Raw genomic sequence first — 16,498 nt, 5'->3', positions numbered from 1 at the left:
TATTTATTTACTACATTTATATCCCGCTCTTCTCACCCCGAAGGGGACTCAGAGCGGCTTATTATTATATTATAATTATTATATTTTATTATTTTATATTATGATATTTTATATTATTATTATTATTATTATTATTATTATTATTATTATTATTATGTATCTTTGTACCCCACTTTTTCTCTCCACAAAAGAGACTCAAAGTGGCTTACAGTAAAACTGATTCAATACAATTTAAAATGCAAAAAAAAAAAGAAGTGGAAACATGAAAATAGAATTAACTATTCTGGGTTGCTGTGAATTTTCTGGGCTGTCTGACCATGTTCCAGAAGCATTGTCTCCTGACATTTCGCCTACATCTCTGGTAGGCATCCTCAGAGATTGTAAGGTGTGTTGGAAACTAGACAAGTGGGGTTTATATATCTGGAATATCCAGAAAGAACTCTTGCCGACTTGAGACAAGTGTGAATGTTGCAGCTGCCCACCTTGATTAGCATTGAATGGCCTTATAGTTTCAAAGCCTGGCTGCCTCCTGCCTGGGGGAATCCTTTGTTGGGAGGTGTTAGCTGGCTCTGATTGTTTCATGTCTGGAATAACAGTTTTCTGAGTGGTTTTTTATTTACTGTCCTCTGTTTATTTACAACCTCTGAGGATTGTTTTTTGTGTGTGTCAGGAGCAACCTGAGTTGTTTTTGGAGTGAGAGAATTGGCCGTCTGCAAGGACATTGCCCAGGGGACACCCAGATGTTTTAATGTTTTACCATCCTTGTGGGAGGCTTCTCTCATGTCGCCGCATGGAGCTGGAGCTGATAGAGGAAGCTCATCCGCGCTCTCCCCAGGTGGGATTCGAACCCAACCCAGCAACCCAACCTTCAAGTCACAAGGCTTTTATCCCCTAGGCCACCGGAGGCTCCACCTCAGAGGATGCCTGCCATAGATGTGGGTGAAACATCAGGAGAGAATGCTTCTGGAACATGACCATACAGCCTGGAAAACTCACAGCAACCCAGTATTGAAAGATACATCATTAAAAACATTAGGACTAATTAAAAACTTGTTCCTAGCAAACACCATAGCACCCTTGACTTGATCTTAAAAACCTCCTTACTTTTCGGGCGGCATCTTCCAGAATCCCACAGTCTCTATGGCTGGGATGCTGGGTGATAAACCTCTGCCTCTAATCTGTTCTGAAATTTCACTTGCTAGGACTAGCTCAAAGTTTTGCAAACCTCTTAAGTTTTGCAAGAGACCAACTTGCCTCTGGTTTCTTGGCTTCACTGGGAGCGGGACTCTCCTCCAGAACCAGCTCCGCAGTCGTCGTTTCACTGTACTGCCGTTGAAGAAAAGCGGTGGAAAACCTGGGCAAATAATAACAAAAAAAGGAGCACAACCTCAGTAGGGCATATTTTCAGATTAAGTGGCTTCTTTACAGGACAAAACAGGTAAAGGAAACATCTCCCACCGGCTGTTTTTCTGGCGGTGCGAGAGAAACCTGGCTGAAGTGCTCAGGCGACGATTTGGCAACAAGGCGGCCTCCTCTTCTTCCTTGCTGCCGGGTGGCTTCAGGTCCCGGAGACAACCGTCAAACTTTTCTGGATTCAAAGGGGGTTAATAGCCTCTGATTAGATTTGCATAGAAATACATTAGTTGTGTGTGGATTGGGCATGGGCAAGCTTGGGCCCTCCAAGTGTTTTGAGCTTCAACTCCCACCATTTCTAACAGCTTACCGGAGGGCCCAAGTTTGCCCATGTGTGACTGATATCTGAGTTTGGGGAAATAAAAAAGGGGCCACTGAACAACCACTGCTATCTGCGACATAAGTTGCAGAAGCCGGGGCTGCAGGTGTTGTGCTGTGCTTGGCCTCACAATGTGTGCGTTACCTTCTGTGTGAACATCGGCCAGGGTCTCAAAATGATGCTTGAGGTATTTTTCCTTCTCCGGGGTTTGGGGCAAAGAGCTGCTTTGCTGGAAGTGTTCGGATAGGCCAGTTGCCTCTGCCTCTGAGGTTATGGATTCTTGATCTATGGATAACAAAGACAAACGGAGGGAAGAAAAGGCTCAGGAGTGAGTTCTGACAAAGACAATTTTGGATATGAGTAGCGTTCTAAGTTTTGCCCGTCCCTTTACTCATCTATATCTATATATATAAAAGAGTGATGGCATCACGGCGACCCACAAAACAACAAAACTACAGGCCCCCCAACCTCGAAATTTGACAACACAACCCATCACCCACGCCTCTAGGTTGATACAACAAAAAGAAAAGAAAAATAAAGTCCTAATTAGAGAGAGAGGAATAATTGCTTTTATCCAATTGCTGCCAGTTAGAAGGCTAAGCTCCTCCAACTTGGTCTCCTAGCAACCCAATAAAAAATAATACAAAACACTAAAAAAATAATACAATAAAATACTATAATAACAGAAAATAACTAAAAATAATACAAGAAAATAATAAAATATAATAAATAAAAATATAACTTACAATAAAATTAATAAAAAATGCAAATAAAGTCAAATAAAAATTACACAACAATTTTTAACCAATACCACCACCACTTTGCCACAGCAACGCGTGGCCGGGCACAGCTAGTAGTATATATACAAAGAGCAACGAAAACTGCAAGTTTCATTTATAAGCTGTACCATCATAGATACCCAGGTACAATGAGACCTGCCCTGGAAGTCTTCAAAACAAAAAAATTGTTGTAAAACAGGATGTTTTGGTGCTTAATTTGTAAAATCATCACCTAATTTGATGTTTAATAGGCTTTTCCGTAATCCCTCCTTATTATCCAAGATATTTGCTTATCCAAGCTTCTGCTGGCCCGTTTAGCTTGGATAAGTGAGACTCTACTGTAATGATTGTTTTTTTCCCCCTAAAAAGTAGTGTTACACATTACCAATGCCTTCGTCTAATAACCCTGGCACCGCAGGGTCCCCAATCTAGAACTTTTGAAACTTTAGACAGTGTGTATAATAGTACTCGGGTTGAAGATATAGGTGTAATAATTATAACATAAGGGTCCTCCAGGTGTTTTGGACTCCAACTCCCATCATTCCTAACAGCCTCAGGCCCTTTCCTTTCCCCCCGCAGCCGCTTAAGCGGCTGCGGGGGGAAAGGAAGGGGCCTGAGGCTGTTAGGAATGGTGGGAGTTGGAGTCCAAAACACCCGGAGGACCAAAGTTTGTCCATGCCCGGGTTATAGATTTGCCATATTACGTTAAGATTTATTTTTTTGGAGGGGGAACTTACCTTCCTGTCTGCGACCGAAAGCAGAGGCCTCGGAACCCAAGGGACTCACAGGGCAGATCTTATCGAAGGATTTCTCTTTTGCACCGGCAGCATCCTTTTGGTAAACGGGATGAAGAGGCAACTCCTTCAGACATTCCCTTTAAAGAAAGAAAGCAGAGAGGACCAGGTGAATGCTCCTTTGTGTCGTCAAAGGCTTTCATGCCTGGAATCACTGAGTTGCTGTGAGTTTTCTGTCGCAGTTATCAAACCGGGGTTCCAAACATTCGACCCCTTCTGCGGAAGCTGCACCCTTCGTCCAAGGAGAAAACCCCAAAACAAGCTGTCTTTTAGTAAAGAAAGATTTATATGAAAATATATGCAAACATAACAGTCCTTGGCTTTTATCAGCAGCTTTCAACCGGCAAAACAAAATGTTATCTTCAAGCTTTCTTCAGCTCCAGCCTTTTAAACTCTCTGGTTTCCAGACTCTTCAAAACTCTCTTTGGCTCCAACAGCAACACCATAATGAAGGAAATCCCCTCATCAATAATGAATAGAAGAAGGAGATATTACTTTCTCACAGACGAACTGAAAAAGCTGAACATCAGATTCAGGTGGGAAAAACTTGAGGGGATCATGACAACTTACAAAGGAGAAAAATTCTGGTTGACATCAGAAGATAACGCCAGGGATTTTTATAGAAAACTCAAGAGAGATACAGACCCAGAGTCAGTATCCCCAAATAAAGAGAAAGTGCTCAATCCAAAAAATCCAAAAAAAGAGAAGATTTGACTCACCAAAAGAAACTGAGGAAAACTTAGGACAGAAAGACAAGATGGACAACGCAGCCCCATCCTCAGACACAGATGATGAAGATGACAGCCCAATTGATGAATGATTTTACCCAAACAATAAAATGTTTTTCAAATAATATTAATGGTTTGAATTCGCCATCGAAAAGGAAAAGACTATTTAATAAAATATAATATTACAGCCCTACAGGAGACACATATAGCACTCAGTCTTTAGCAGGTGTCTTGATTGCTGCTGGTCATACATGGATAGGACATGATTCTTACAAACACTTATCCATTTTCACATAAGAAATGACCTAAATAATATAAAACTCTGACATTTTCCGGGCTGTATGGCCATGTTCCAGAAGCATTCTCGCCTGACGTTTCACCTGCATCTGTGTCAGGCATGCTCAGAGGTCGTGAGGCTTGTTGCAAACTAGGCAAGTGGAGTTTATATATCTGTGGAATGATCAGGGTGGGAGAAAGAACTCCTGTCCGTTTGAGCCAAGTGTGAATGTTGCAGCTGGCCATCTTAATTAGCACCGAATAGTCTTGCAGCTTCAAAGCCTGGCTGCTTCCTGCCTAGGAGAATACTTTGTTGCTTCCTGTCTGGAATTCCCCTGTTTCCTGAGTGTTGTTCTTTATTTACCATCCTGATTTTAGAGATTTTTTAAAAATACTGTACTGGTAGCCAGATTTTGTTCATTTTCATGGTGTCCTCCTTTCTGTTGAGATTGTCCACGTGCTTCTTGTGGATTTCAATGGCTTCTCTGTGTCGTCTGACATGGTGGTTGTCAGAGTAGTCCAGCATTTCGGTGTTCTCAAATAATATGAGGTGAATAAACAAAATCTGGCTCAGAGTACAGTAGAGTCTCACTTATCCAACACTCGCTTATCCAACGTTCTGGATTATCCAACGCATTTTTGTAGTCAATGTTTTCAATATATCGTGATATTTTGGTGCTAAATTTGTAAATACAGTAATTATTACATAGCATTACTGCGTATTGAACTACTTTTTCTGTCAAATTTGTTGTATAACATGATCTTTTGGTGCTTAATTTGTAAAATCATAACGTAATTTGATGTTTAATAGGCTTTTCCTTAATGCCTCCTTATTATCCAACATATTTGCTTATCCAACATTCTGCCGGCCCGTTTATGTTGGATAAGTGAGACTCTACTGTATTTAAAAAGGACAGTAAAAGCAGGACAGTAAAAATAGGGCTCCTGGAAGAAGAGAACAGACCAGACCCACTTATTATTATTATTATTATTATTATTATTATTATTATTATTATTATTATTATTATTATTATTATTCACAACTGCATTTCTATACCACTTTTCTCACTCCTGAGGAGACTCAAAGCGGTTTACAACATAATAAATGGCAAAATTCAATGCCTCACATATGTATAAAAATATGGCCTAGGGGATAAAAGCCTTGTGACTTGAAGGTTGGGTTGCTGACCTGAAGGCTGCCAGGTTTGAATCCCACCCGGGGAGAGCGCGGATGAGCTCCCTCTTTCAGCTCCAGCTCCATGCGGGGACATGAGAGAAGCCTCCCACAAGGATGGTAAAAACATCAAAACATCTGGGCGTCCCCTGGGCAACGTCCTTGCAGACGGCCAATTCTCTCACTCCAGAAGCAACTCTGGTTGCTCCTGACACGAAAAAAAAAATATGTATAAAAATATATCACATATCTAAATCAAAAACATACAACTGTAGATTAAACCATTAAAACTATGAAAAGATCAAACATAAAACATAGGCATGAAACATGTAATTGCAGCAATGAACATAAGTGCATTTGGCAGAGACTGACCTCTCGCTGTCGGAAAGGCGGCTGCCAGTCTGGGTGTCGTATGGGCCAGTCCGGCTGGTTTCCAGATCTTTGATGATTTCGTCATCAGAGGAGAGATCCAGATGCTTGAAGTGTTCAATCACATTTCTTGGGGAGTCCTCGCTCTGCAAGAAAAAAAAATCAATCACTTTTTCGGTTTGGCCCACGGGCATTCAGTTAGATACATGTGGTTTAAGTCCCAAGCCAGGCATGGGCCAACTTTGGCTCTCCAGGTGTTTTGGACTTCAACTCCCACCATTCCTAATAGCCTCAGGCCCTTTCCTTTCCCCCCTCAGCCGCTTAAGCTGTTAGGAATGGTGGGAGTTGAAGTCCAAAACACCTGGAGAGCCAAAGCTGTCCCATGCTCGATCTAGACCACCCACTAGATCAGGGGTCCCCAAACTAAGGCCCGGGGGCCGGATGCGGCCCTCCGAGGTCATTTACCTGGCCCCCGCCCTCAGTTTGATAATATAATATATTGTATATACATATAATATTGATAATATTATAATGTAATACAATATAACACTAATACCATATAATAATATTATGTATTCTATATTACATATAATATTACTAATAACACTACAGTATAGTGGTATAGTTCAGTATAGTAATATATAATGCTAATATTGTGCTATGCTAATAATATAATATATTGTATGTACATATAATTTGTAAGCCACTCTGAGTCCCCTTTGGGGTGAGAAGGGTGTGATACAAATGTAGTAAATAAATGCAGTAAATAAATAAATAATAAATAAATACATTTTAGACTTAGGCTCGCCCAAAGTCTGAAATGACTTGAAGGCACACAACAACAACAACAACAACAATCCTAATTAACTTGACTATCTCATTGGCCAGAAGCAGGACCACACTTCCCATTGAAATCCTGATAAATGTATGTTGGTTAAAATTGTTTTTATTTTTAAATATTGTATTTTTCTTTTGTTGTTGTTGTTGTTGTTGTTGTTGTTTCTGCACTAAAAATAAGACATGTGCAGTGTGCATCGGAATTTGTTTGTATTTTATTTTCAAATGATAATCCGGCCCCTCAACAGTCTGAAGGATTGTGGACCGGCCCTCGGCTTAAAAAGTTTGAGGACCCCTGCACTAGACGGTTCTCAAAGCAGGTCCAAATGGGAATATTCTCACCTTCAAGAGCAGCCGGTCCAGGTTTTGTGGCTCCAGCTCGATGTCGTCCATGCTGTCGTTTTTGATGGGGGTGAAGTAACTGAGGTCTGTGTCTGGCATGGTCTTGATCGGCTCCCTGTCGCCGGCTCGCTCGGCCCATCGCCCCTGGGGCTGATAGCTCACCTTGGTGACAAAGGAGCCGCTCTCCGAATTATCCGCCTCCCCAAGCTACGGAGAAAAGTGGTGTTTAGCTGGCACGTTGTTTTGGGAGACCCATTATTTCAAAGACTAAGAACAAAAGTCAACAAAAGTATTTTTCACCATTTTTTAATACTGTTATGTTTAATTCTGTTTTAATTTTTGTATATCTGTATATTTTAAATTCTGTGGTCATACTTTAATTGTAAGCTGCTTTGAATCTCCTTCGGGAGAGATAAAGCAGAGTAATAATAATAATAATACAGTAAAGTCTCACTTATCCAACGTAAACAGGCTGGCAGAATGTTGGATAAGCGAATGTGTTGGATAATAAGGAGAGATTAAGGAAAAGCCTATTGAACATCAAATTAGGTGATAATTTCACAAATTAAGCACCAAAACATCATGTTAGACAACAAATTGGACAGAAAAAGTAGTTCAATACGCAGTAATGGTATGTAGTAATTACTGTATTTACAAATTTAGCACCAAAATATCACTATGTATTGAAAACATTGACTATAAAAATGTGTTGGATAATCCAGAACGTTGGATAAGCAAGTCTTGGATAAGTGAGACTCTACTGTAATAATAATAATAACACCTGGGTCATATCTGCCATAAGATATACTGCTGGCATTATAAATTGGACACAGGCGGAACCGGACAGTTTGGACAGAAAAACAAGAAAACTCATGACCATTCATCATTCCCTGCACCCTCGCAGTGATGTTGACCGGCTATATCTGCCTCGAAGATCAGGGGGCAGAGGACTCTTACAAGTAAAGCAAGCAGTCAAAGAAGAAGAACATGCCCTGGCAGAAGATGTCAAGCAAAGTGAAGAACCTGCTTTGATTGAAGTCAAAAATCAGAAACTCCTCAAAGCACAGCAGACAAAAAACCAGTGCAAGAAAACCGCACTACAAACTAGAGCTGACAGCTGGCACAACAAAACATTGCATGGAAAGTTCCTTGACAAAATTGAAGGAAAAGCTGATAAGGAGAAGACCTGGCTCTGGCTCACGAATGGGACCCTGAAGAAGGAGACAGAAGGCCTGATCCTTGCAGCCCAGGAGCAAGCCATCAGGACAAAGGCAATCAAGGCCAAGATCGAAAAATAATCCAGTGACCCAAAATGCAGACTGCAAGGAAGCCAACAAAATTATTGATCATATCCTCAGCTGCTGTAAGAAAATCGCACAGATGGACTACAAACAGAGGCACAACTATGTGTCCCAAATGGTTTACTGGAACTTATGCCTCAAGTACCACCTCCCAGCAGTAAAGAACTGGTGGGATCACAAACCTGCAAAGGTAGTGGAAAATGAGCACACAAAAATACTGTGGAACTTTCGCATCCAGACTGACAAAGTTTTGGAACACAACACGCCAGACCCCACGGTTGTAGGAAAGAAAAGTTTGGATCATTGATGTCGCCATACCAGGTAACAGTTGGACAGACGAAAAACAACAGGAAAAATTCAGCCGTTATCAGGACCTCAAGATCGAACGGCAAAGACTTTGGCATAAACCAGTACAGGTGGTCCCGGTGGTGATCGGCACACTGGGTGCCGTGCCAAAAGGTCTCAGCCGGCATTTGAAAACAATAGACATTGACAAAATTACGATCTGCCAACTGCAAAAGGCCACTTGACTGGGATCTGCACGCATCATCTGAAAATACATCACACAGTCCTAGACACTTGGGAAGTGTTCAACTTGTGATTTTGTGATACGAAATCCAGCATCTCTATCTCGTTTGCCGTGTCATACTGTGTCTTTGTGTCAATAATAATAATAATAATTTTTAATTTATTAACTGCCTCTCCTTTCAGTTCAAGGCAGGGCACAACACTGTCAGATAACAGCACATATTAAAACATAGTGGAAATATAATCATATACTAAAACATAATATACCAATTTCACTGTATGGCTACTTGCCTTTCTTCAGCATCCAGTGGATCAGACCTCATTTTTTATCCTTGTAAATAGATCCCGATATCCAAGTTAAACTGTAGGAACTCCCATATCCAAAATGCACCCCTCTGCTATCTAATGGGGTTAAGAGAGATCTCTCCATTTTAACTATGCTTCCATCAGATAGTGATGTTGGAAAAGTGTGACTTACGAGCCTCTTGGCCCACATGGGCAGCTTGCCGTTGGTGAGGACGCAGGCGGGAGCTGTGTGTCGAGCAACAGGTGAGAAAAAAGAGGAATGTCACATGAATTAGAATGAGCAACAAATAGGAAGGTTACAGATCTCACTCAGGAAGGGGCTTCCTAAATAATAATAATAATAATAATAATAATAATAATAATAATAATAATAATAATAAAACAACCACCCATTTTCTGCATGCATTTAATAAAGCAGCAGAGAAACACCCAGATGCAAAACTAAATCAACCAGAAGCCTCAACTGCGGAGTCTCAAGAATCATGATGATGACAATCTAAACATTTCAATTTTAAATAGTTGCAAAACTAAGCCAACTTCCTCAAGCACGGGACCAAATGATACTGTATTTCTTCTATTCTGAGACATCTTCTCACATACAAAAATATTTATTATTTTGGTGGTGGTGATACTGAAATTAGTGTGTGTCTTACAATCGATGGTGTCTTAGAATCGATTGTAAGACGATATTGCAAAGCTGGGATTTGATAGCAAGAAAGGGACCTACATTTCCCTCTGAAGATGATGATGATGATGATGATGATAATAATAATAATAATAATAATAATAATAATAATAATAATAATAATAATAATAATAATAATAATAATAATAATGTCTCAAGTACCACCTCCCAGCAGTAAAGAACTGGTGGGATCACAAACCTGCAAAAGTATTGGAAAATGAGCACGCAAAGATACTGTGGTACTTCCGAATCCAGACTGACAAAGTTCTGGAACACAACACACCAGACATCACAGTTGTGGAAAAGAAAAAGGTTTGGATCATTGATGTCGCCATCCCAGGTGACAGTCGCATTGACGAAAAACAACAGGAAAAACTCAGCCGCTATCAGGACCTCAAGATTGAACTGCAAAGACTCTGGCAGAAACCAGTGCAGGTGGTCCCGGTGGTGATGGGCACACTGGGTGCCGTGCCAAAAGATCTCAGCCGGCATTTGAAAACAATAGACACTGACAAAATTACGATCTGCCAACTGCAAAAGACCACCCTACTGGGATATGCGTGCATCATCCAAAAATATATCACACAGTCCTAGACACTTGGGAAGTGTTCAACTTGTGATTTTGTGAAACAATATCCAGCATATCTATCTTGTTTGCTGTGACATAATAAGATAATAATAATAATAATAATAATAATAATAATAATAATAATAATAAAGTTGCATCCCTTCCAGTTGCCATTTGAAGAAGGAATGAAGAAGAAAAGGGAGGTATTTTTCGAGGAGATAGTACAAGGTTGTATGAATGGGACAGGGGTGTTTCTATTGGTCTTTCTTCCCAAATATACTGGCAATACTAAATTTAAGGGTCTTTCTGCTCATTGAAACAGTATGTCTCACACTGTCATCTACGTTAAATGCACATACTTTGCCCATGCCATGCTACAATGCCCATACTTATGGCCCAAAAACAGGTATTGGTGGCTGCAGGTATAGTGGAAACCATCCCCTCCACGTTTTCATTGCCCTTTAGGATCTCCACACCTGTATCGAAGTCATCTTTGCTTGGCGTCTGAAGGGAACCATCCTCTTCTCCCTTTTCTTCCTCCTCCTCTGTTTCATAGCCAGTTGGGTCCTGGGTTCGACAGGGGTCCTCCCTGCTGGATACGGCAATGTAGATCTCCTGCCTGAAAGAAGGATACGGTTAAAGAGGAGGGTCCTTTTTTGAGCCTCAATGCGATCTCCCCAAAAAGATCCACGTGTTCCAATACCTGTACTGCTGCTGAGGACAGATTTCTTCCTTGGCTCTCCTGGACTCATGGGCTTGCTCCAGTTTCATCAGGTGTTGCCTCATGCAATTGGTGATTTCAGGGCTGAGATGCCATATAAAGATGCAACTGAAGAAAGGAAAGAGTGGTGTTTTGGACTTCAACTTCCACAATTCCTAACAGCTGTTAGGCTGTTAGGGATTGTGGGAGTTGAAGTACAAAATATCTGGAGGGCCCAAGTTTGCCCAGGCCTGGCCTATTATTATTATTATTATTATTATTATTATTATTATTATTATTATTATTTTATTGTGTGACACAGCAAACAAGATAGATATGCTGGATTTCATATCACAAAATCACAAGTTGAACACTTCCGACGTGTCTAGGACTGTGTGGTGTATTTTCGGATGATGCGTGCAGATCCCAGCAGGGTGGCCTTTTGCAGTTGGCAGATCGTAATTTTGTCAATGTCTATTGTTTCCAAATGCCGGCTGAGATCTTTTGGCATGGCACCCAGTGTGCCCATCACCACCAGGACCACCTGCACTGGTTTCTGCCAGAGTCTTTGAAGTTCAAACTTGAGGTCCTGAGAGCGGCTGAGTTTTTCCTGTTGTTTTTCGTCAATGCAACTGTCACCTGGGATGGCAACATCAATGATCCAAACCTTTTTCTTTTCCACAACTGTGATGTCTGGTGTGTTGTGTTCCAGAACTTTGTCAGTCTGGATTCGGAAGTCCCACAGTATCTTTGCATGTTCATTTTCCAATACTTTTGCAGGTTTGTGATCCCACCAGTTCTTTGCTGCTGGGAGGTGGTACTTGAGGCATAGGTTCCAATGAATCCTTTGGGCCACATAGCTGTGCCTCTGTTTGTAGTCTGTCTGTGCGATTTTCTTACAGCAGCTGAGGATATGATCCATGGTTTCGTCGGTTTCCTTGCACAGTCTGCATTTTGGGTCATCAGCTGATTTTTCGATCTTGGCCTGAATTGCCTTTGTTCTGATGTCTTGCTCCTGGGCTGCAAGGATCAGGCCTTCTGTCTCCTTCTTCAGGGTCCCATTCGTGAGCCACAGCCAGGTCTTCTCCTTATCAGCTTTTCCTTCAATTTTGTCAAGGAACTTTCCATGCAATGTTTTGTTGTGCCAGCTGTCAGCTCTAGTTTGTAGTGTGGCTTTCTTGTACTGGTTTTTTGTTTGCTGTGCTTTGAGGAGTTTCTGATTTTTGACTTCAGTCAAAGCAGGTTCTTCACTTTGCTTGACATCTTCTGCCAGGGCATGTTCTTCTTCTTTGACTGCTTGTTTTACTTGTAAGAGTCCTCTGCCCCCTGATCTTCTAGGCAGATATAGCCAGTCAGCATCACTGCGAGGGTGCAGTGAATGATGAATGGTCATGAGTTTTCTTGTTTTTCTGTCCAAATTGTCCAGTTCCGCCTGTGCCCAGTTTATAATGCCATTACTACTACTACTACTACTACTACTACTACTACTACTACTACAGTAGAGTGTCACTTATTCAACATAAATAGGCCGGCAAAACGTTGGATAAGATAAAATGTTGGATAATAAAGAGGGATTAAGGAAATGCCTATTGAACGTCAAATTACATCATGATTTTACAAATTAAGCATCAAAACATTATGTTTTACAACAAATTAACAGAAAAAGTAGTTCAATACACGGTAACATTATGTAGTAATTACTGTATTTACGAATTTAGCACCAAAACATTGCAATGTATTAACATTGACTACAAAACACTGACTACTAAAAGGCAGACTGCGTTGGATAACACAGAACATAGGATAAGCAAATGTTGGATAAGCAAGACTCTACTATATTATTATTATTATTATATTATATTTGTATCCCTCATTATCTCTCTAAAAAAGACTCAAAGTGGCTCACAATAAAACCAATACAATATAGTTTTAAATCTAAAAAATATACTCATATTAAAATGGAACAGAACATTAACAGCACTAAAACTAAGCTGCGATAACCCTTAAAAGCCAATCAAAAACCTCACACGTTTTGAAATGCAAGTCCTCTTACCTGTCTCCTGAAACGGTGATCAGGTGTTTGCAGTCAAAGGTAAATTTCATTCCCGTCACAACTTCTGCAATAGAGAAAAAAATTCTGCTTGATTAGTTTTTCCCCTTTTGGTATTTTACTACTACTGTTCATATAGTTGGCCCTCTGCATTTACGGATTGAACTTTTGCAGATGTGATTACACTATGTATCAAAATTTGAAAAAATGTTCTGCTCCTGAAAGTGTCATGTCATGGTTAATTGTGCGGCACTTACTTTGAAATAAGTTGTTATGCTCCAGAAACTTTGTTTTTGTGGCTACCACAAATTCTGTTTGATTGGTTCAATTGGTTGAAAAACTATAGCAAAATGTATTGCAAAGTTTTTTCAGTTTAATAAACTTATCTCGTGTTTTTATGATAGAACCAATTAATGACATTTATAACCCAAGAACAAAATTCATGTTACATTGTGTAATTAGAAACGTATCAATAAATAGAATTGACAGTGCCATATTTGTATAATGCTATGCGAGTAATGCAAGAGTTTAGGATGGTATAGATCTGGGAACCCAAGATGTGATAAGTCAGTTGTATCATATTTTAAATATTTGTGGATTTAAAATACAGTAGAGTCTCACTTATCCAACATAAACGGGCTGGCAGAACGTTGGATAAGTGAATATGTTGGATAATAAGGAGGGATTAAGGAAAAGCCTATTAAACATCAAATTAGGTTATGATTTTACAAATTAAGCACCAAAACATCATGTTTGACAACAAATTTGACAGAAAAAAAACAGTGCAATACGTGGTAACACTATGTAGTTACTGTATTTACGAATTTAGCACCAAAATATCGCAATGTATTGAAAACATTGACTACAAAAACATCTATATATATAAAAGGGTAATGAAATTTCAGCCTAGGACAAAACAACAAAACTACACATTCCAGAAACACTAAACTTGGCAGCACAACCCGACATCCATGCCTCTACGTTCATACAACAACAAAAAACAAACAAAAACAAAGTCCTAATTAGAGGGAGAGGAAGAATTGTTTTTATCCAATTGCTGCCAGTTAGAAGGCTAAGCTCCACCCACTTGGTCTCCTAGCAACCTACTCAGCTCAGGGGACAGGCAGAGTTAGGCCTCACTTAGGCCTCTTCCACACTTCCTATAAAATACAGATTATCTGATTTTAACTGGATTATATGGTAGTGTAGACTCAAGGCCCTTCCACACAGCTATATAACCCATTTATAATGGACTTAATGTCAGGGGAAAGCCTTTACCCTTTACCTTAACTACCACCAATTCCTCAATACTTTTATTTCCCATAACACCATACTTCGCCACAGCAATGCGTGGCCGGGCACAGCTAGTTGACTACTAAAAGGCAGACTGCATTGGATAATCCAGAATGTTCGATAAGCGAATGTTGGATAAGTGAGACTCTACTGTATTTAATAAAAATTATAACTTAAAAAAAGAAATATAAAAAAGAGACTGACTGAACTAATATGGAAAGTAAGGCAGAAAGAAATAGTAAGACTGCCATGGGAGTGTTGGGGAGGTATAGTTCTTGGGAAACAAAGCTGTAGATTAATGTTTTGGAATTTTTAAATATTAAATAAAGAAAATTATTACTTTTTCAAAAAAAGGGAAGAAAAAAGAGAGAGGGAAATACAGTCTTTAAAAATGACTGAATTAACATGGAAAGTAAGTAAGAAAGAAAGGAGCGCCACGTCCAAACCAACCCGAATGTCCAAACATTTTGGCAACGCATTCTCCAGTGTGGAAGTCGATGATGGAAATGCTCTTGTCGGAGCAACTGGTAGCCAAGAACGTCCCAGAAGGATCAAACTGGACCTGTGTCAAGATTGAAAACAAGAGGCTTTACTCTGTGAGGTATTTACATGGGCAAACTTTGGCCCTCCAGGTGTTTCAGACTTTAGCTCCCACAATATCTAACAGACGGTAGGCTGTTAAGGATTGTGGGAGTTGAAGTCCAAAACACCTGGAGAGCCGAAGTTTGCCCGTGCCTGCTCCAGGGCAATCTTTTGGATTTGCAGTATGAAAAAACAATTTCCTGACATGTCTCCTCTTACCTTCAACAAGTATCCGTCGTCGCCCTGCGAGCCTTTGTAGCCCCACAGCAGCTTCCCGCTGGCTATATTGTAAATCCTGGAGGAAGGGTGGCAACGTTAGGTTTGTTTGGTGCGTTCCAAAGTCTTTTAGGTATATTTCAGCAGAGGGAAGGGCTTAAAGTTTTACTTAAAGTAATTTATTTATTTATTTATTTCCCTCATTTCTATCCCGCCCTTCTCACACGAAGGGACTCAGGGCGGCTCAGTCTGGCAAAATTCAATGCCAATATACAATACAAGAAGATAAAACGTAAGCAATTAAAACAATTAGATAATTTAACAAGGTACAATAAATAGATTTAAAACAATCTATATATATAAAAGAGTGATGGAATCCTGGCGACGGACAAAACAACAAAACTAAAAGCCCCCCAACCTCGAAATTTGACAACATAACCCATCATCTATGCCTCTAGGTTGATACAACAAAAAGAAAAGAAAAATAAAGTCCTAATTAGAGGGAGAGGAATAATTGTTTTTATCCAATTGCTGCCAGTTAGAAGGCTAAGCTCTGCCCACTTGGTCTCCTAGCAACCTACTCAGCCCAGGGGACAGGCAGACTTAGGCCTCACTTAGGCCTCTTCCACACTGCCTATAAGATACAGATGATCTGATTTTAACTGGATTATATGGCAGTGTAGACTCAACGCCCTTCCACACAGCTATATAACCCATTTATAATTTTATATTAGGGTGATGCAGAGTCAGACATGACTGGACTTAATTTCAGGGGAAAACCTTTATCCTTTACCTTAACTACCAACAATTTCTCAATACTTTATTTCCCATACCACCATACTTCGCCACAGCAACGCGTGGCCGGGCACAGCTAGTAGAATATAAAATACTTGAGCCATTTGCCCACAAGACCTTCGTCCAGTAAGTTTTATAGCAGGCATAGGCACAGTGTGTTAAAGCACTAAGCTGCTGAACTTGCAGACCAAAAGGTTGCAGGTTCAAATCCGGGGAGCAGAGTGAGAGCCCGCTGTTAGCACCAGCTTCTGCCAACCTAGCAGTTCGAAAACATGCAAATGTGAGTAGATCAATAGGTACCGTTCTGGCGGGAAGGTAACAGCGCTCCATGCAGTCATGCCAGCCACATGACCTTGGAGATGTCTATGGACAACGCTGGCTCTTTGGCTTAGAGGTGAGCACCAACCTCCAGAGTTGGACATGATTGGACTTAATGTCGGGGG

The 16,498-nt window shown here is 40.4% G+C and overlaps 1 protein-coding gene across 2 annotated transcripts in view; it reads right to left on the bottom strand.

The window, feature by feature from the left end:
• The window catches only part of wdr62 (WD repeat domain 62), a 40,785-nt gene that overhangs the window by 6,365 nt on the left and 17,922 nt on the right, over nucleotides 1-16,498 (bottom strand). For both annotated transcript variants that reach the window (XM_062962366.1, XM_062962367.1), the window contains exons 16-27: nucleotides 15,264-15,339; nucleotides 14,913-15,024; nucleotides 13,173-13,236; nucleotides 11,123-11,248; nucleotides 10,896-11,038; nucleotides 9,339-9,391; nucleotides 7,032-7,238; nucleotides 5,856-5,998; nucleotides 3,249-3,385; nucleotides 1,877-2,017; nucleotides 1,459-1,588; nucleotides 1,255-1,354 (exon numbers count right to left, since the gene is read on the bottom strand). In XM_062962366.1, the coding sequence (XP_062818436.1) occupies nucleotides 1,255-1,354; nucleotides 1,459-1,588; nucleotides 1,877-2,017; nucleotides 3,249-3,385; nucleotides 5,856-5,998; nucleotides 7,032-7,238; nucleotides 9,339-9,391; nucleotides 10,896-11,038; nucleotides 11,123-11,248; nucleotides 13,173-13,236; nucleotides 14,913-15,024; nucleotides 15,264-15,339 (1,432 nt within the window). The remainder of the gene's footprint in view (nucleotides 1-1,254; nucleotides 1,355-1,458; nucleotides 1,589-1,876; nucleotides 2,018-3,248; nucleotides 3,386-5,855; nucleotides 5,999-7,031; nucleotides 7,239-9,338; nucleotides 9,392-10,895; nucleotides 11,039-11,122; nucleotides 11,249-13,172; nucleotides 13,237-14,912; nucleotides 15,025-15,263; nucleotides 15,340-16,498) is intronic.

This window comes from Anolis carolinensis, unplaced genomic scaffold (assembly GCF_035594765.1).
Source record: "Anolis carolinensis isolate JA03-04 unplaced genomic scaffold, rAnoCar3.1.pri scaffold_10, whole genome shotgun sequence".
Taxonomy (NCBI): Eukaryota; Metazoa; Chordata; class Lepidosauria; order Squamata; family Dactyloidae; genus Anolis; species Anolis carolinensis.
The sequence above is the reverse complement of the archived record's forward strand: the minus strand, read 5'-3'. Positions and strand labels throughout refer to the sequence as shown.